Raw genomic sequence first — 20,553 nt, 5'->3', positions numbered from 1 at the left:
AACAATATCCTGAATATTGAGAAAATGGTTGAATTATGAGCATTATCAAATATTAAGGCTTCAATGCTTGTGTCACTGTTTGCATCACCGATGGCCTATATCACCAAGAAGTTAAATAATGTATAAGCTAGGCTACATTTTTATTAGCATGTTTATGCTAGGCTATTTGTTGGACAGATAATGCAGACAGTTGGTGAACCAAAGAAAGTAGCTTCAAATAAACTTATTCAGACTTGGTAACAGTCAAACGTCAGTCCAATTTGATTAATTTATACTAAAATAGTACTGATGTAGGCAAAATATCGCCAGTATTAGTAATATTTGGCCGATACATTTGTTGTAAAGTCTCAAAGGTAACGTTAAACACACCGAAAACAACATGGGTTTCAAAAAGTGTCAAAATCTCATGTCTACCTTAAAGCAGTCCGTTTGTCAGTGACAGCAGGTCTTAAGATGAGGTCCAGGAGCAAAAGGACTCAGTTTGTGGTGTGTTTTCCAGAAAAAACGTCGAGTGAAAGTTTTGTGCTGCTTGTCTCTCCGACATAAAGTCTGTTCTGATTTAAATGACTAAACGTATGAAAAGATGCACTTAGAGACCACATAGCAACCATGGAACCACCAGGTCCGTAACAATATGTTTGACCCAGAGAGGAATCTTGAAGGACGGCCATCAGACGAACGATGCACAGTTTTACCGTGTTTCTGACATGGATGTGTGAAACGCAACTTTCAGCGTCAACATATAATTGCCGTTAGTTGCGAATGAAACTCTGATCAGCTGCGCTGTGATGCAGGGCCGTAATCACCTATTTAACATTGGGGGGACCATTGTAAATCACCACTAACCCCCTGGGTGATTTTTTTTAAGAAACTTTACAGCTAAATTGACCATTTTACAGCAATTTGAAAGACAAATCTTGGATCAGGAGTTTTCAGAGTTTAGATGTCTGAGTGCCATTTGAAGGAGCCAGAATATGATTGAGGGACACACAGGAAAAGTGCACACTGTGACTTTTTTTATGTCATTTTTAGGCACAACACACTGAACTATGCTTTTTTTTATGAATTTGTTATAACTTTTGATGACCTTTTTTTAAGGTTGGGTGACTTTAAGAGCTCTCTGCATATCAGACAGTTTTGCTTTTACACACAGATTCCAGGGAGATTTCATAAAAACATTGGCACACAGCAGTCATCCTCAGGATGAGTCCAGCTCCACCACAGCAGTCGGGATATTTTAATAATAGCTAACTAAAATATATATAAATTCCATTTCCCTTGTTCCAATAAATGTATTTTCTGTCCTGTCCAGGTTATTGTAATATGGAGTTTCAAATGTGTTTCAAAATGTGACATCATTGTGCGCATCGAAGCGCACCGTCCATATTTACCATATCCACATTTTAACACACTGCCAGACTTTGCAGTGGGCCTTCAGATTCTTTTTTTTTTTTTTTTTTAAATTTCATTTATAATTTTCAATTTTACAACAACAGAAACAGAATATCAGAACATAAAAAAGAAGCAACACAACAACATGAAGAAAGAATACAAAGAGAGAAAAAAAAAGATGTGAAAAGGGCTGCCAGCTAGTTTACAGGTTTACATGAGTAAACTCTTCACAATAGTAACACCTCAGGAGCAAGGTAGAATAACAGAGAAGAAGGTATCAGATGAAGCACCACGCTCCCTCGGGTAATCAAGTAGGTCTAAGCTCCTATGAGGGCTTGGTGTTACAGTTGTGTATATGTTCTGTGCTGCTGTCCCTTTTTCCCTCTCTTGTAGATCTGCCTAGGTGTGCTGCATCACCTAACGAGGTGCAGCACACCTGACATGGAGGAGGTGCTTAAGAGCTCCTGTGCCAGCAGCAGAGGAGGGAGGCCTCTGTTGTGGGGACTGCTGGTCCTGCTGCCTCTCACAGTGGGATTTTTGTTGTCTTGTCTGCTTGTTTTCATTCTGATAAATCCCATGGATTTGAGTGTTTGAAAGGCATTAGACCATCCTCCCCAGTATGACATGAACACTTCAGGCAAACCAAAGCCCCAGAGACCGCCACAGAAACGAGCTAAGCACTGAATATTACTCGTGTCAGCTCAGTTATGTAAATAGTTTGTAGTTTAAGTTAAGATTTGTAGTTTAAGGTTAAGTTCAGTAGTTCGAGGTTAAGTGTTGCAGCTGTGTGCTGCAAGATGACAAACTCCTCTCACCTCTGTCACACAGCCATTTACTGTCTCCACCCTCTGCCTACAGGTTTTACCAGCCAATTGCTGCCACATGCTCCACCTACAGACGTTGGACAAACATCTCCACCAGCAGCCTCTGAAGTTTCCTGCTCCACCTTACTTTCATAGCCTCTAACAGCCACGGTCAGATTCAAGTTCTGCCATCCACAGCCTCTGCCAACAACCTGCACCTCCACCTGCAGTTTCTGGCAGACTGCTGTGGCCAAACCGCCTCTAAACTGTCCTACTCCACCCTAAACCAAAAGACTGTTACAGCTACACTCAAGTTTAAAGTGGCCAAACCTCCACCTACAGCCTCTGCCAGCAACCAGCACCTCTGCCACCACCTGCAGATTCTGGCAGAGAGCTGCGGCCAAACATCCATCTACCACCTCTAAACTGTTGTACTCCACCTTACACTAAAAGCCTGTCACAACCATGATGAGATTTAAACTGGTCAAACCTCCACCTACAGCCTGTGCCAGCAACCTGCAGTCACCGCCTCCACCTGCAGATTCTGGTAGACTGCTGCGGCCAAACCTCCACCTACTACAGCCTCTGCCAGCAACCTGCACCTCTGCCTCCACCTGCAGATTCTGGCAGATGGCTGTTGTCAAACTATCTCCAACAGACTAAACCAGAGTCCTTCACTGATGCCTCCACCTGCAGATTCTTGCAACAACTGTAGCTCCATCCCCACCCTCCTGCAGCAACCTGCACCTCAGACTCCAATCCTTTTGCCATGTGAAGACCTCAGTGGAACAGCAGGGACCAGAGATCCACTTGTAAATACAACCATTCAGATAACATGTAACAATGCTGTGTAATAGTAGCCTGGCTTGATAAACTAAAGCCATCTATCTGTTTACAGTCTGTTTACATATTCTTCTTCTTCTTCTTACAGGTATTTCCTACGCTGTGTAAGGTCTTTTATGTGGTCTTCTTCAGGCCCCGTTGGACTTCATGTACTCCAGATACATCAGGAGTTGATCGAGCCCATTTTTCATTAGTGTTAGATAATTTTTGTGATCTGTTGCTATGTTATTAAATTGGCTTGTGTTGAATTTGCTTAAAAATGCCACTGTGTCTGTCAGTGTCTTATATTGTTAGAAAGTTACAACAGTTAGACATGTTGCAAAAAAAAAAATTCTTGAGCTTTTCAGCTCCTAATAATCCATCAACAAAAGCTCATCAGTCAAGTAGAATCATACAAATGTTTAAAATGTTTCATTATTATTTTTTAATGAAACAAACCAAAAACAAAAATTAACTTCCTACACGAAAACACACTGTCATTTCTGACGACAAATAGTGACAAAACAAGAAGTTCAGAGATGGTTGAAAAGGATGATTTAGTTAGTCAAAATAAATAATCTACTGTCCCATATGAAATAAACACTCTCAGGAAGCTGTGGTCAGAAAAAAATGGTTCCAGACACAACAAGGTTCACTGTTATCATCTTTCAATGAAAAACTGAATTGTATTGATAGAAATATAATTCTTGGAGAATGAAAATAAATCATAATGTAACTTTAAAGACATAAATTGCACCATGATGGATTCATTAAGGATTTATTACATATTTACAAGACTACGAACAGCTGTTTTTGTGACTGAGGGCAAGTGCTAGGTTGTAAACCTAACCAACCTAGTGGTCACCACAAACTATCCAATCACCATAGCCTTAACCACTCACCTATGTCAACAGATGGAGGAGATTTTAATATAATTTTATATTGTGGACCATATACATATATAGTGTGTCCAGTATAATTGTATTCTAAATACACACAGTTATCTGATTGCTCGGTAGAACCTCCTCACATGCTTACATATTACAGTAAGCTAAAACATGCTAATAATGAGTTCATGAGTTAGTGCATACAACTTTAGAGAAACCAAAAATATAAATGGTGAATTAAATCAGCACACTATGGCAATAACAGCCAATTTATAGAGTACTGACTGTATTTTAGTCAAGTCCACATTCTTCATAGGTCCACTGTAACTGATGAGCTTTTATTGTTACATTGTTTTATTGTTATGTGAGTTCACTCCCAGAAAATAAGTAGAAAACTCTTTTCTGACTTTGAATAATTAATTTCAAGGCCCGTTTGTTGTCAGTAACACAACTTTCAATGACATCACATCCTGAGCTGGATCACAATATGTCATATACTGCACTGGGCGCCCTGATTATTGAGCTCCTACACAGCATAGCCTTAAATCACCATTTTGAAATGCTACACCTGTTGGGTGTGTGTATTATCTTGGAAAAGGGGCACACTAACATAGATCTTTACAAATTTGTGACCAAAATTTGAGAGAAATATATCAAAAAAAAAAAGAGAAAAAGTCTGAGATCTTCGACTTAAACCTGTGAAAAATGGGAGCAAAAACAAAATTGTTGCATTTAAAGTTTTGTTCAGTAAATATTGTTTTGTGTTTTTTTCCCCACTCATGTCCATGTACAACAATTAAATTCACAATCAAAACAACTTCAATGCATATTCCATGACCAAAAAAAGAGCAATCTTATTTGACCTGCCCCTCCCTCAAAATACAAAATAATCAGAAAAAATAGACGGTCTGTCAGTTACAGTTGATAACCAATACCTACAGTAACTTCAGACAGAAAAATTAATAAACAGAGATGAATGGAGATTCATAAATAATGTCTCCTTCAACAAGGGGCAGCTTCTACATAGTCCATGGGCCAGACCAGATTTCAGTACCACTCAAGGTGGCAAAACTTAGTAATAATTTATGAAAATGTCCACGTCTGTAGATGATATTTTGAAGGGCTTAAAGCAAAGGTATAATATGTGCGAAAATTGGAAAAAATGTGTGTCATTGACTGTTTAAAGGGCGACAGTTACCTCCATATTTGTCAGTAAGATTACAATTGGGCTTGAATGAAAGCCATGAAGGCCCCCTTTAAAATGACACCAAACACAATATTGTAAAACACTGAAAAATGTCCTTACCATGAGCTTAAACCAGGATATGCACCAGCGTCTAAAATGCAATTTACTTTAGGGGGTGGGGCACTAAATGAGCTGGTTGCTGTGACACAGCTGCCTCTCAGGAGTGTCTGTCATACCAAAAATAACTACAGACATGGACATTTTCATAAATTATTAATATTATTAAAACACCCTGCTCTCTCCTTCTTGTTACTGCTGTGTGAATATCGGCGGAATGTCCCTTTAAATATCTCTCCTCCCACAGGTCGCTAACATATCCGCGCCCCCATCTACCAGCGGCTAGTCCCACATCAACAATGACTGTCTCCGCTGATTTCCACGGAAAACACACCAGTATTTTAGTAAATATGCTGAAAATTTATTGCGTTTAACTCGTTATTAATGCAACAGAGCAGCGTTTAACGCAGACGACACAGACTGCCACTGGTAAGCTTTTATTTTCTTGTCTAGCCTGTTTGGTAGGTTGGCAGGAAGCTAGCTAGCTAGCCAGAGATACTGTTAGCATAGCAAGGCCTCAATCTTTGTATTAAATCAAGCATGGTGTTGGCGGACACATCGGGGTCCGTCGCTCATTGTACAGGTCCACGTTGTTGTCGCCTCCTGGCTCATATCTCGACCCGAAACTGGCTCTCGTGAGACATTTTAACCCGGGAACAGATCAGATTAAGATGCTATTTAGCTAACTCGCAGTGTCAGCTTCCGCAAAACTTGCACTATATCAAAAGATGCTATGCAGCTAGTGCCAACTTGTTTAGTGCTGGTTGTTTTTGATGCATATTTATGAGGGAGGGTTTTGCAGATTCATGTGGCTCTGCACGTGCTGTGTTTGGTCGTAAAACCTCAAACTTGCTAATTGCTAATTCATGTTGTTTGTTATGACTGTGCACCACTCCTTCCATTATCAGCTGCATGACTAATCCAATCACTGACCAAATTATAGCTTCATTACTAAGTGACTGATGCTTTGCCATTCAATTATATCCTTTGTGATACATACCACAGACTATTTTAATCATTTACACTCATCAGTCATTATATATTATTAGATAATATTGGATATTTGATGTGCTCTGTGTCTGCCCTCTTCTATTAAACAGGTGCAACCACAAGGTGAGAAATCATAAAACCAGTTGCATAGCTGGGAGAAGTGAGCCGTGGGTGTGTCTGCGATGGCTGGTGGAAGGAGAGGAGCGAACCGTACCACGTACTGCAGACCTCCACTAAGCAGTGAACCAGGCTCGGTCAGCAATGGGAACCACTCGACCAGCTCCCCGGTCACAGGGGTGCGATCTCGTACGAGGTGAGCGCTGATACACTGCTGCTCAACACACACTATTAGAGCTGAGAAATGAACATTGCAGCCTGGGAGTGTGAAAGGACTTCCTTTTATCTGGGGTCTCATTTATAAACATTGTGTATGCAAAAAATTAAGCATGAAAGAGGCGTACGACACTTCCTCTGCAAAAGTTGTGATCTATAAAAACAGACTTGATGGGAGAAACTTTGACACATCCTTAAGAATATTTGGAGGCAGGAAAGTGATGATGTAGATGGTGAGGTGGCTTTGTTTGTTTTGTTTGCAGGAATGGTTCGGGCACATGCATGTCCAGCCCCCCACTGGCTGCGCAGACGGTGGTTCCTCTAAAGCACTGTAAGATCCCCGAGTTATCCGTGGATCGTAACGTGCTGTTCGAGCTCCATCTTTTCTTCTGCCACCTCATCGCCCTCTTTGTCCATTATGTCAACATCTACAAGACCGTGTGGTGGTACCCTCCATCACACCCTCCCTCACACACATCACTGGTGAGCATCCGGTGGTCAGCTATTGACTGATGATCGTGTTTAATAAGGATAATGAATGCCATAGATTAATGTATCTCGAATTTTCCATATCTTACTGGTAACCTTAACTGGTACTTCAGGGCTGTGCTTACTTATGTATACAAAATGATGCAAGTGGGAGCAATGATACTGAGTCCATTTTATTATTTACAGAACTTTCACCTTATTGATTATAACATGCTGGTGTTTACAATCATCATACTGGCAAGGAGGTTAATCGCAGCAATTGTTAAAGAGGTAAGAATTCTACTTTTCTACCTGTCATTTAACTGTGTATCCATACTCAAATATAAAATAGCACAGTAAAAGTAAAGACAAAGTAAAGACTTAACTATTGCAGACACTGGACTTCATAGAATCGGTCCTGCACTGGGTGTACAAGCCTCAGATACACTCCTGCTCTCAAACATTCTCAAGGAAACACGCCATACTCTCTCCATTTCTCCTGCACTTTAATGCATGTGACTTCTCAGTCTCTTATTGAGAGCCTCCTTTGCTTTTCATTTAACTGCTGGTTTCACAGTCTGTCTGAAAGACAGAAACAGTCTAAATAGCATTGGTAAAATCTTGCTTCACAGGAGTGACACAAAGGGACTTGACCAGTTTTTGCAATTTTTCTCATTAGCCATTAGGGCGTCGTTATGTTTTACCAGCTTCTAAGACTAACTGTTGTTTATAATCTCATTCCCTCTGTGAGTCATCTTTTAAATTCTCTGTAAATGTTTTTTAATTGCTTTTATTTCTTTGACTGATGATCAAACTATTAACTTTTTTCTGTTTGTTGGTTCCTTGATTCCGCTGGGCTCCTTGGCGTATTTTAATTTATTACTCATCTTTATGCGTCTACATGTTACTCTGTGTTACAGTGTGTGTGCCAGGCAAGCTGTTCAAACAAGTTGCCCCTGGTGGGATTAATGAAGTTGTCTGAATCCGAATATTTTGTCTTCCTCTCTCCTCCAGGCATCACAGAGTGGGAAACTATCCTTCCCTCATTCGATCTTTCTCGTGATGGCTCGGTTTGCTGTGCTGACGCTGACAGGCTGGAGCCTGTGCCGCTCCCTCATTTACCTGTTCAGAACATATTCAGTCCTCAGCCTCCTCTTCCTCTGCTACCCGTAAGTATGCACAGGGAGGACATGTAATAGGTGAGGGGCAGTCACAGTCGCCATCCCTGATTCTATTGTTAACAGTGTTGTTATAGTCTGTGCTATAGCTTTATCAAGTGGACAAATATTACATATAGTTCTCAATGGACACACTGTATATAAAGGTCGTAGAAAGTTTGTGCTCACTTAAAAGTAGTCTGAACTGAGATCGTGATCTTGTGTTTATTTTCTCTTGAAGTGAAGTCTAGTGAAGAGCTTCCATTGAAAACATTCATTAAATATTAATAACTCAAAGCAGGTTGAAATAGATGTACCTCTCATTTCCTGGTAGGTCTGATAGTGCAGGACATTTGGATATGATTAATGGGCTTGCAGTTGTATCGTGCCTCTCTAGGTTTTCGACCACTTTAAGTGCTTTTACACTACTTAATTTGGGGTTTAGTATCTTGCTCAAGGGCATGCGGACTGTAGAAGCCGATCCATTCTACCTCCTGAGCCACAGCTGCCACAATGTGGTGTCTGCGTTTGCAAACGTGCTGCATGAGTGGCCCGGTATATCATAAGCAGTTGACAGGCAGTGATGTTCAGAGGAAGGACAAGTTTAACATTAATCCAAGTAAGGAAAACATTTTCATGATTCGTTATTATTCAGATTTTTAACTGCTGACACAAAGACTGTAGGAGCCATATTGGAGACTCCCTGGCAGTCTTGATGCAGGGTTTTAGGTGTTCTTCAAGTTAATCATAGCTATTGTTTCCCACAGATTCGGTATGTATATCCCTTTCTTCCGGCTGAGCTGTGACTTCCGGCGAGCTGGCCCACTCTCCCCCATCGCCAGCATCGGCTCCAAGGAGGTGGGCAGCGTGGGCCGGGGCAGGGACTACTTGACTGTGCTGAAGGAGACATGGAAGCAGCACACCAGCCAGCTGTACAGCGTCCAGGCCATGCCAACGCACGCCTGCTGCCTCTCCCCAGATCTCATCCGTAAGGAGGTAGAGTACCTGAAGATGGACTTCAACTGGAGGATGAAGGAGGTGCTGGTCAGCTCGATGCTCAGTGCTTATTATGTGGCCTTTGTACCCGTCTGGTTTGTCAAGGTAAGAAACTGTCTTAAAGGAGCTTTATATGATATTTACAGCATTATTGTAGCAGCAGACAGCTGTTTGCTGTGTAAAGATGTGTGAAGTAATGTCATCCTGAGCAGAGGCAGCCTCTAAATCATGGTATAAATATTTTCATGATTGATGATATCATGATTATAGTGACCGAAATTGTCACGATTATCAGTATTATTCAAATGTGGGGAAAATGTTCAAAAAGTATTGATACACACATTGAAATCATATCACTAAATTTTAGACATTAAAGTTACGAATCCACTACCTCATACATATGAAAACTATATTAAATGTGCATTAACATCAAAGGTAGCCTGTCTTTGTCACTGTATATGATTTCAATGGCTCAGTAGCATCACTGGGTTTGCCTGCTGCCCAACCACTCTTTAAACAAAGGATTAGCAAAACAAAGCCACGTTGCATGCTGCAGCTGTGTGCTTGTGTCTGGAAGATAGGGTTGCGATAATATGAGATTTTTCTGGTACGATAATCGTCACTGAAAATATCTTGGTGTCACAGTATCACCATATATCTATCATCAGTTGAAATGACCTTTAACAGACTAAAAAAAAAGGTTGGGTTTGGTTGAACAAATGCTTTAATATAAATGAAACTTGAAACTTTTTTAAATGCAAATACAAGTGAAAAGTCTGACAGTAAAGATGGAAAGGAAATGTGCACATGCAGATAAGAATCTGCGTTCAGTTGCATTTTTTTTTATACCGCAGATAAGTGATATGTGATAGTGTACAGTTTTGCAGTATAGAGTGAAAGAGTGCTACAGGGATGACGTTTTTTGTAGGCCAATGTGGAAGTTAGCGTCTCCTTGTTAGAAAGCCTATGGGATTTCCCCATTGAATTTTGGATTGTTGCAAAAAAAAATTTAGCTCTGTGGTAAATAAATGTTTATGATACACATTTTGTTCAGCAAGATAATCTTCACAGATGAACCCCACTTTCATGATTATTGAAGTGTAAATGCAATCGCCAAAAGTAAAAAGCTAACATTATGCTGTAAACGAACTACTCAATGGTTGAATGACTTAAGGTTACCACCAAAGTAAGCCCGTAAAGCCATATTCGGCAAGACGATGTTCCGTAGCCTCATGTACGTAGGCACGTAGCAACCGCCTTTCTTAAGACAAAAGCTTAAAAATTCAAAAGCGGGCTGTTGTATTTTATGTTGCAGAACGAAACGCAAAAGTCTCTTTTGCTCGTGTTAACCACAGACCTTATTTCAGTCATCTAATCAAAAACCCATTCAAATTACCCATAGACAAGGGAAGTGGGAGTGCTAAAATGCTAACTCATTTCCGGGTTTTAGGGCTCATTCCTGCACCACTTTACCGAGCTGTGACCCGAATGTGCTTTGAATATCACATAGTGCTCCTTTTATTGTAACTTTTAAAACACAGCTATATCATTTAATGTGCTCCAATAATGCTTCTAATTTTTTCGCCTCTATCTTCCCTCAGAGTACGCAGTATGTGGACAAGCGTTGGTCCTGTGAGCTGTTCATCCTGGTGTCAGTCAGTACGTCAGTCATCCTCATGAGGCACTTGCTGCCACCTCGATATTGTGACCTGCTCCATAAAGCTGCAGCTCACCTGGGCTGCTGGCAGAAAGTAGACCCCTCGCTCTGCTCCAATGTTCTTCAGCACATGTATGTACTGCTCATGGTCTGTTACTGGGCTTTAGATCCATTTGGGCTAAGTTGTTTCAGATCCTAATTTTTCTTTGCTTTCTCCCTTTGCACAGATGGACAGAAGAATATATGTGGCCACAGGGAGTCCTGGTTAAACATAATAAGAACGTGTACAAGGCCATGGGTCACTACAATGTGGCAGTTCCATCAGATGTGTCCCATTATCGCTTCTATGTGAGTGTTCTTAAATAACCAAGTCGCGTAGAACACCACCAGATACTACTGATGCTACTTGCACGTACTGATGACTGACTGCATCCTGTCTCTTTCCCTCCCCCCAGTTCTTCTTCAACAAGCCTTTACGAATATTGAACATACTCATCATCCTGGAAGGTGCCATGATATTTTACCAGCTCTACTCGTTGATATGCTCAGAAAAGTGGCATCAGACGATATCACTGGCTCTGATTCTCTTCAGCAACTACTATGCTTTCTTCAAGCTTCTCAGAGACAGAATAGTCCTCGGAAAGGCATATTCTTACTCAAACAGCTCGTCAGACCAGAAAGTCAGTTAGACTTGGGTTTTATTATCGGGTCGCTTCACTTTGGAACAACACAAACATGCCTAAGAGCTCTGTATTTTTTCTACAAACTGCATTTTGTGTCACGTTTTTGTTCTGATCTGCCATAATAAAAAGAAATATTTTTGTATTACTTTAAAGATTTGCTTTGGTTTTATTTGCTTCTAAAACATGTTTATGTTGTGACCACAAGAGGCCTCTGTGCTTCAAAAAAGGAACTCAGAATTTCTCAGGACGTAGGTGTGAATTTGAGTAGACAGGGTACATTAGTTTACTCTTCATTGCTAAGGACACGGTCACTTTTAATGTTGCACAGTTACTGACTCAAAACATTAAATGTGATTTCCCAGCTAATTTATTATTTTGATGTAAGCAAAGATTTTTAGCACTGAATCCTAATTACTCCCTGCTGAATACTAAATGTTGAAATTTAAATACGAAACTTAAATGAGTCACATTTTTTTAATTTAAAAAACTTAATATCACACTCTGGCAGTTTCAAAGATATTAATTCACTGCATGAATTCACATGGATGGTTTCCAAATTAATTGGTTTAAAGGTTTTTAATGCAGTTGGGTTGAAATGATCATAGCGTTCCTCTACATTTATAGCACTGCACTTTTCATAAAGCTGGAGTACTTGCCTGGGACAGATCCTTCTGTCACTCCTCTTCCATTTCCTTACTCTCCCATTAAAGTTTTTTTTTTCTTATCTGAGCTGACAGTGTAAGGATACATGGTGTTGTAACGCCCTTTGTTTAAATTCTTGATTTCAGACTATACAGTGGTGAAAAGTAACAAAGTACAACTACTACATTTACTCAAGTGTTGCACAATTTTGAGGTACTCGTACCCTCCGTTTTGTGCTACTTTATACTACTACACTACATTTCCAGGGTTTCTGTAGATCCTTAAGAAGTCTTAAATTCAACCTTGTGAATATTAGGCCATAAAGTTGTTAAATAGTCTTAAATTTAAATGAGGTGTTAATTGCCACAAACATTTAATCCTAATTTAATGAATCCATTTTTTAATCTCCATTAGTCAAAATGAGTCAAGCTCTTCTGGATAAAAATCCATGTTTCTAATGTTACAAATCTTTAAATCTTCCACTGAACCTAATACTGTCTTTTTACTTTTACTTTTACTTTACATGTAGATTAACTTACTCACTCTAATAACAATATTCCTACATAAAACCTACTGTTGTAGATGACCATATATTTACCTATATACTTACCTGCAATGCTTGAATAAGACGAAGATGATTTGTCATATTTGGTTGAAAATTATCATAAAAAGTTTTATAAAAGCAATAAATGTAAATTTCTAAAACCTTTAGACACAAAGGGAAATAATGTACTTTTGTACTCCACTACATTTATTTGACATTATGAGATACTCTCCATTTTTCAAGCCCTTGAAGATAATATATCACTGATCAAAAACATGAGTTTTGGGTCCTCTGTCATTTAAGCAGCGCATTTTGTGTGATCACGTACAAAATAGCGAGCACACTAATAATCACTTTAATGTTGCAGCGGGTAAAGATGGAGCTCATTTTAAATGCTTTATAGACTGCTGGGTGGGTAAATCTATAATTATACAGTTGTTTTATTTGTTTATTAAGTCTTTCAAGTAACTATTGCAAACTAATATACTGTAGGTAGTGGAGTGAAAGTACAATATTTCCCTCCAAGATGCAGAGGTGCTTGGTATGAAGTAGCATAAGATGTAAATAGTCAGGTATCTAAAAATTTTTTGCAAAGTATTCTGTTTCTATTCAATGCTAATTGCTAACAACTGATAATGTCAATGTCACAATTCATAATTAATCTGGAAACTAAAATAAAAAAACAGGGTAAATAAGATGCCTAAAAAGATGCATAAAAAAGCATTAAAATAGAGCTTGTTCATAAAAAGATTCCCTGGGAAGGATCCCCCCCTACAGAGGTCCGGAGTATGTCCCCACTGTCCTCAAATCCTAGATACGCCCCTGAGTAAAACCATTAATCGAGATAGCTGAGTAATTATCATATTTCAAGATGTCAGTGAAAGTGATGAGGATCATAAAGAAACATGAACACTGGCGTCACCATGTGGCCTGTTTATAGTATTTTAAAGTGCCGAGTACCTGCAATGGCAAAACCTCCAGGCTATAATATAAGTAAGATATTCGCACCATCAGCTGATTAGTGTCAAGCTTTGCTCAGCATGCTGTTGGCTGCACCTGTACGACAGTAAACAGTGACACCGACCTGCAGGGCTGCTCCTCCCCTGACACACACACACACACACACACACACACACACACACACAAAGGGGTGTACTGGCCCTTTAAGACGGATAAAGACGACAGCTCCGCACGAGCCGAGCGCATCGATGCCGCGCGCGGCTCTTTACATTTCATCAGTAATTTTCAGCGGTGCTGCGGAGTCGATTTACCAGCACTATGCTGTATGAAGACTGCTGTAAATGAAGTGTACTTTGACGTTTTTAAATGGCGGGAGGAGAAATGCGACGCCGTGCTCAGCCAGGTTGCTCTCTGGTGCGTAATTGATTCGGTAAGTCGTTATTTGTGTCACTCGGGGACGATAAATCTGTTTACACGTCTGCTCTCACTCTGAATTTATCAGTATGGTGTCACAAACAGCTGTCTCCATTTTGTTCTTCTAACAGCTTTTCTTTAGTGTTGATATAATCCAAGTGAAGAAGGGTTTCAGCGTATAAAGTTGCCTTTGTGTATTACTGTAGGGGCCATCTTTGGATTCTACTTTGAACGGAGGCTGACGCAGTGTTAGGGAGATAACACACTATAACTGTGATTTCCCATTTTAATGGGGTGTAGTGTTAAATAGCCACATAACAGACACCACAGTGACATAAATGCCCTCACTTTATCTGTATATGCACCAATAAACAACCACTGTACTGCTGCAATAGTTCAGAGGTTGTTATATTACTGAAAATGCCACATATATAACTAATGTTATCCAATACAAGTCCTGTAATACTGCCTTTAATTCACAGAAAAATATCATAATTCATTGCAGGTCTGTTGTATTTTATTGGCTTACTTCACAGTGTAAAATGTGCTGTTTTCTGGTCACCCACTGAGTGTAAATAGATAAGGGTAACCCCTTTAAACTCCACTATCCTACCATGGGGAAGCCTCAATAACAATGCAGTGTGTTGATTTTCTCTTTCAGCCATTTGTCTGAAAGCTCTGTACATTAGGTCCATTTTAATAACATACACTACGCTCCTGTGGACTCATGTTACCTGTCTGTGCATTGCAGCATTTCAAGTAGTAAAACATGAGAACACAATCCACTGCAGTGAAGCACTATGGATTTCTTGGATCATTTGTCTTGGCTTGTGTGATTGGAAAAATGTCCCTTAAAATATTAATCGGGGGCGTCCTTCAGCTCACACATATTCTCTAAGGTCTTTCCACTTTGAGGCTGCTCTAAAAATATCGTTCTCGGCCACTGTTTCACTCCCTGTTTACACCTGGGAAGCATTATGAAATAGGAAAAAGATTGCCTGCAAAACTTTCATCTCAGGTCGATCAGTGGTACACTTTGTCTATCACTTTTTATTGAGATGTAGTAGCATCCCTTCTGATGATTTAGATTTGTCTGTGACAGATATATTGATGTGATAACTTGTGGATGCTGTTAAACTAATGAAAGCACCACTAAATGCTTTTTTTTTTTTTTTTTGCAGAGTGGAGAATCCTGAGCTGCAGCACTAATTTTGGCACAGTCAGAATATCCTTCTCCATCCTTCTCTCAGGGAGGGGGAAGGCTGCTGGTTTTGAACTTCCTACCTTTGTTGCTGCACAGGACATCCTGTACACCAGCCAGGCCGTGCCCCCCTCATCATCTCAACCCCGGAGACCTTCTCTTTAAAGATAAATAATCATGGAGGACAAACGCAAGAAGCGGAGCCCAAAGGTGTCTCTCCCGCAGCCTCCTCCTCCCCCCATCAACCCCCGCAAACTCTCCGTCCTGCCTGCCAGCAAAAGTGCCACCTTCTCTCTCGGCCTGCCGCAGCCCCCCTCCCCCAAGAACAGAGGCAAATTCAAGAGGTCGATAGGAGCGCCAGGGCAGCCCAAAGAGGTGTTTACAGCCGTCGTAGCTCCACCAAAGACCGCCAGGTTTGTGTCTTAATGTAACAGGACATTCCTCCAGCAAACACAAACTGCTGCAAATACTCTGTACATTTTTTTGTCCTATCATCCTTTTTCAAACAGGTAACAGGCATTATTAGATAAGTCAGATCATATACAGTGTGCAGCATCTCCACCACAGCTACACCTGAGTATAGTAGAATAAGTCTATTATTTTGAAAGTGCGTCAGAATTAAATACACTATACTCATCATTTTCCACTGACATTTAAATATACAGGGAGAAGTCAACTAATTGTATAACTGGTGTATATAGTATATGAGCAGAGAAATTACTCTCTGTTTCCTGACCAGGGACGACAGATGAAAAATAGCTTATAGCTTACTCTGGTGCAGCTAAGTGTCTGTGCACTGTCCATGTTAAATAAATAGATAAATAAATAAAATTTTGGAAATTGGATAATGGTGAATAATGTTCAACATGTAGCAACAAAGCTAAGCCTTTGTAAAAGAGTCAGAAAATGGGCAAACTCACTGGTAACATCTGTTATATAGTGTTATTTAGGTTTTTTAGCTTTAGTCTCTATAAGCCACAGGTCATACCAGACCAAGTATAGTACAGCAGCAAAAACCCAAAGTGTTTTGAACTGAGTATGGGTTGTTTTTATTGCTTATGAATTCAAGTTTTCATTTTTTAAAGGAGGATTGTGTTATTTTTTCCTCTGAATGCTATTAAGTCTCACTTAAACGGTTACCAAATCGCTATGGCAAGTTGCATTTTACCTTAAAATTTAGCTTAAGTACTGTATGCATGTGATGAGATGACTGAGGGCGTGGCTGTTTTTTAAATAATGTTGTCACTGAGTTATAATAACTCATTACACATGAGTGTGATGTTTCTGTTTGCTTTCCAGCAGGCCCCACAAGGAGAAGCCCAGGGCCCCCCAGCCTGCCGGACCCAGTAAAGTAGTCCAGTCTTCCCCCCTGCAGCACTCCTTTCTCACAGATGTCTCAGACGTGAGAGAGATGGAAGGAGGCCTCCTCAACCTCCTCAATGACTTTCACTCAGGCAAACTACAGGCTTTCGGTAAGATAACCTTGATTAGAGAGAGGCCACCGAGGGAATATTCTGTTACAGGCTGGAAATAAAGCCAGTTGAAAAGTGGCTTTGTTAAACGAATCAAGCTGAAATCAAATAGCTGTGGTGCTATTTTTACACATCAGGTGCCATGGAAATACTTATGACTTTGCTGTAATCCTCCCACAGCCACAAGATATGACACTTTGTGTCTTTGAGAAGTTACACCTGTCTTATTTCACTCATCTGTTTCCTAGGTAAGGTTTGCTCCTTTGAGCAACTGGAGCATGTGCGTGAAATGCAGGAGAAGCTGGCCCGACTGCACTTCAGCCTCGACAGCCACGTGGAGGAGCTTTCAGAGGACCAGAGGAAGTGTGCCTCCGACCACAACCTGGAACACCTGCTGTGTAACGTAAGCAAAAAGCGCAGCAGCATCCTCACCTGTGTTGTTTCTTTTGATAAACAAGGGACATGTAATCTCAGTTTTCCCCAGATTATGAACTTGGATGCATCTTTGAATATCCAGTACCTTTTAAATTGCCAAAACTGCCCGCTGAATTTTAAAGAATAATATTTGTCATTGAGGACAAGCCACTGAAATGGCACCTAAACTCAACACAGAAATGTCTGCTCCAGTTTAGTTGGGCTAGCAGGGCGAGGCAGGTTTCACTGATGTGTTTTTAGAAACGATCGAGCCTGAGGCTGAGCAGTAAGGTACACATAATACTGAAATTATTTCCCCACACGTTGTTTTTATTCTCAAGCAAGGCCAAAACCAAATGATATAGTCACAGCTTAAAAACAGTGTAATAAAAAACCAGGAGAGAATTAAATTATTAGGTCATAGGAGCACTTCAGTACAGTCATGAACTGCCCACAAAGGGTCATGGAATATTTCAGCAGGGTAGTAGTTAAATAATGCAGTGTGTGTGCATTTTTGAGAGCCTCACGGGTCAGAAGAGTCAGGCATTAATTCCACGTACGTCAAGCCCATGACTTTCAGTAACTTGAAAGCAACAAATCGAGTTTCTCTTCCATTCACACTCAGCTGTGAAGCATCTCTGAGATTAGTCATATGACAGTGTTAGAGCTGTTGTACACTCTGATTCTACTATGTTTAAATGTTAAACATTATCCAGCACAAACAGCGATGTGTAGTCCAAGAATGCCTTGAAAGAGTTTCTATTGTTAGTGTGTTGCATGGCTCCTAGTTACCCTCGCCTGGGGCTGGTATGCTCACTGAGGGGAAGCTGCAGTGTGTGAGGGAGGTGAGAACAGGCAGATACTGCTGCCAGGAATACTTGGAGAGCAGATGGGCTGTGAAGTGACTTTCCCTTGTGTGGATAAGAAGGGAAGTTGACTAGTTGCTTTTGTAAACAATGCAGTCACATGATAACAGTTTAATTCAAATATTGACCTGACACACAGGCCGTTGTGTAACATGACCACAGTTAGTGATTAGTCCTTTTGTGCCACCACATCGTGTTCTATTTTTGGCTGTTCCTATTCTCGATAAACCTCTCACCCGTTTGTTCCCGCAGCTGGAGGAGCTCAGCACATCAATGTATCCTTTCCTAATTAAATGACATTATTTATAGGGATCACCCAACACTCCAGGCTCAGACAAATAATGTTTACAACTCAAAATTCATCTGCGTGAATCCTTAACATGTCCGCGTTCAGACAAAAGCTCCACTTGGCTGAGAACCAGGACCTGCCCAAGACACCTGGTCCCTGACAAAGTGAGGCGCGGAGCACAGCGACCACACACTCATCTTCTCCCAACATCTACCCAGTCCAGGTTGCCATGGAATTGATCCAGCTGCCTTAGTAACAGAATGGAAAGATCCACAGGAGGAGGAGGAGGAGCTATTTTTCCATTTGGTCGGTGAAGCCGAGGGAACAATATAGTGACTCAAAGCAGCAGAGCATTAAATGAACACTCAACCAAAACCATAAAGCCCTCATTCATGGCACAAGAAATGATCAGAGGGTTTACTTAACAGTTGTGTTTGATAAAATATGTTGTGTTTAAGTTTTCGACATGGTCAAGGAATCAGTATCATCATTTTCGAACAATGCAGGTGTACTCTTTGGTTATCTATTTGTGTTCCAGTTTCTGTCACAAAAAGCACATTTCATGACAGTTGAAGAAGTTGTATTTATTTCATAGTATGCCTTTTGTCTTTTGCATCATTCGCAAAGGGAAGAAATTTGAGCCATACTTAAGTAGCAAACATATTTGGCCCTTGTCGACAACACCACTGTGGTTAGCTCAGAACTTTAAAGGGACTTTTCACTTTTACTATTATCCTGAATATGCTCCGCCATTTTTATAGCTTTGCTTTGAAAGTTTAATACTTAAAAAGCAGGCTGGATTTACTAAAAGCTGGGTGACCTTTGATATAACTGTTTAAAGGGACTGTGTGAGAAGACACTAAATCTATGGCGAATGAACTTGTATAATGGTTTATATGTGTTACCAACGTGCAGCACACCTACTGTTTTTGTTGACACTGATCGGTTAACAAAACTTGAGTTCATCAGTGCTTTATCAGGGTTGACTTCAGGCTCAGTAGCAGCATCCCTCAGAGCATGAGCTCGTCCACCCTGCTGTTGAAATGCTGTAAAATCACCTACTGTAACACGTGGGTCAAAGGACACTCACTTGTCTCTCATGATACTGTGTTGGATAGCAGATAGCAGAGTGATGTGGCTGGCATAAATCTTTGAACAGTACAATTTAAAAAATGGCAGCTACTTTTATAGTTAAAAGTTTCGGGGATGACAGTATGATTTGCATTTTATTTCATTTCAACCTTGGCAGTGATGTACCTTGGCCATACTATTTAATTCCTGACAAGCCAATTAAAGTGATATTAGTGATCAGTCTGAAACATCGAAGCATTTGTGCATTTTGGTTATTAAACATGTAATATGAGTCTGTCTCTTCTTTTTTTTTTACTGCTTTCCAAACCCACCTCTTTTCTAAGGCCTTGGCCTGCATAGCCTCTACAGACACACACTATATTTCTACTTGTCAAAGGTCCTTTACAGTCAGTGATTTTCTGTTGTTTTACACATAAGGAAAATTTACTATTGGCTTTACATAAGAATTAAGCACAGTCAAAACAACAAACTTGTGAACAGTCTTGTGTATTCAGTAACTACCCATTAAAGGGATGGTTCACCCTAAAATCAGTTTATCAGTTAATGAGTTAGCAAGTTTTGGAGATATCGGCTGTAGACTTGTCTGCAAACTCAACAGCAATGTTTCTTTCCACAAATCATGGCCCAGTGACCCCAAATAATCCACAGACCTTGTTGTGAGCAGTCTCATGTAGGAACTATTTTCTGTCTACTGAACTACACCCGCCAATCGTATCACCACCCAGAAGGAACTATGCATCTTCTCATGGATGAGAGGCTCGAGCCTGTGACAGTGCAAGATGTAAATATTAATGGTGTCATCCTTGGCTGAGCTGTAACGTTAGCTAGCTCAGTGGTGCTAGGTGAGCTAGCAGTAGATGCACGATTCCCTCTAAGCAGTGATTCGATTGGCGGGTGTAGTTTGGCAGAATGAAACTAGTTCCTACATGAAACTGCTCACAAAAGGTCTGTGGATTATCTTGAGAAACCAGGTCATGACTTCTGTGAAGAGATATTGCTGTTGAGTTTTTCACATGCACCACAAGCCGAGTGCCATCTAGTTCCATTATATTCAAGAGAAGGCAGACATCTCTACAGCTGATATCTCCAACACTCGGCAACTCACACTTAAACAATCTAGATTAATAAATAGCACTACAGGTAAGTGGAAGAATATGTATGTTTGTAT

The 20,553-nt window shown here is 40.4% G+C and overlaps 2 protein-coding genes across 4 annotated transcripts; both read left to right on the top strand.

Moving 5' to 3' along the window:
* The first annotated feature begins 5,449 nt into the window (after nucleotides 1-5,449).
* Nucleotides 5,450-11,643, top strand: tmem39b (transmembrane protein 39B). The gene is made up of 9 exons (XM_049597006.1): nucleotides 5,450-5,636; nucleotides 6,308-6,510; nucleotides 6,794-7,013; nucleotides 7,206-7,289; nucleotides 8,013-8,167; nucleotides 8,923-9,256; nucleotides 10,753-10,940; nucleotides 11,036-11,156; nucleotides 11,264-11,643. The coding sequence occupies exons 2-9, from the start codon at nucleotides 6,380-6,382 to the stop codon at nucleotides 11,495-11,497; spliced, it is 1,467 nt and encodes a 488-aa protein (XP_049452963.1). The 5' UTR covers nucleotides 5,450-5,636; nucleotides 6,308-6,379; the 3' UTR covers nucleotides 11,498-11,643.
* A 2,196-nt stretch (nucleotides 11,644-13,839) lies between these two features.
* ccdc28b (coiled-coil domain containing 28B) lies at nucleotides 13,840-19,717 on the top strand. Of its 3 annotated transcripts, none has more exons than XM_049597094.1 (6): nucleotides 13,840-14,067; nucleotides 15,233-15,665; nucleotides 16,555-16,724; nucleotides 16,973-17,127; nucleotides 18,257-18,279; nucleotides 18,399-19,717. In XM_049597094.1, exons 2-6 carry the CDS (start codon nucleotides 15,430-15,432, stop codon nucleotides 18,451-18,453), a joined length of 639 nt encoding a protein of 212 aa, XP_049453051.1. In that variant the 5' UTR covers nucleotides 13,840-14,067; nucleotides 15,233-15,429; the 3' UTR covers nucleotides 18,454-19,717. The 3 variants fall into 3 exon arrangements, with proteins under 3 accessions (XP_049453051.1, XP_049453050.1, XP_049453049.1); XM_049597093.1 differs by having other exon boundaries at nucleotides 13,840-14,051; nucleotides 16,552-16,724; nucleotides 18,399-19,714; XM_049597092.1 differs by having other exon boundaries at nucleotides 16,552-16,724; nucleotides 18,399-19,714.
* The last annotated feature ends 836 nt before the right edge of the window (nucleotides 19,718-20,553 follow it).

Source organism: Epinephelus fuscoguttatus, linkage group LG14 (genome assembly GCF_011397635.1).
Source record: "Epinephelus fuscoguttatus linkage group LG14, E.fuscoguttatus.final_Chr_v1".
NCBI classification, from domain to species: Eukaryota; Metazoa; Chordata; class Actinopteri; order Perciformes; family Serranidae; genus Epinephelus; species Epinephelus fuscoguttatus.
Note: the sequence above shows the minus strand (reverse complement) of the source record. Positions and strands in the feature narration are given on the sequence as shown.

Bases quoted from the DNA above. Each gene is read 5' to 3' on its own strand.
- tmem39b (XM_049597006.1), top strand. From the start codon at position 6,380: ATGGCTGGTGGAAGGAGAGGAGCGAACCGTACCACGTACTGCAGACCT. The intron at 6,511-6,793 runs GTGAGCGCTGAT...TTTTGTTTGCAG, and splicing joins GGGGTGCGATCTCGTACGAG to GAATGGTTCGGGCACATGCA. The intron at 10,941-11,035 runs GTATGTACTGCT...CCCTTTGCACAG, and splicing joins TCCAATGTTCTTCAGCACAT to ATGGACAGAAGAATATATGT.
- ccdc28b (XM_049597093.1), top strand. From the start codon at position 15,430: ATGGAGGACAAACGCAAGAAGCGGAGCCCAAAGGTGTCTCTCCCGCAG. The intron at 16,725-16,972 runs GTAAGATAACCT...TCTGTTTCCTAG, and splicing joins AGGCAAACTACAGGCTTTCG to GTAAGGTTTGCTCCTTTGAG. The intron at 18,280-18,398 runs GTATCCTTTCCT...GTCCGCGTTCAG, and splicing joins GAGGAGCTCAGCACATCAAT to ACAAAAGCTCCACTTGGCTG.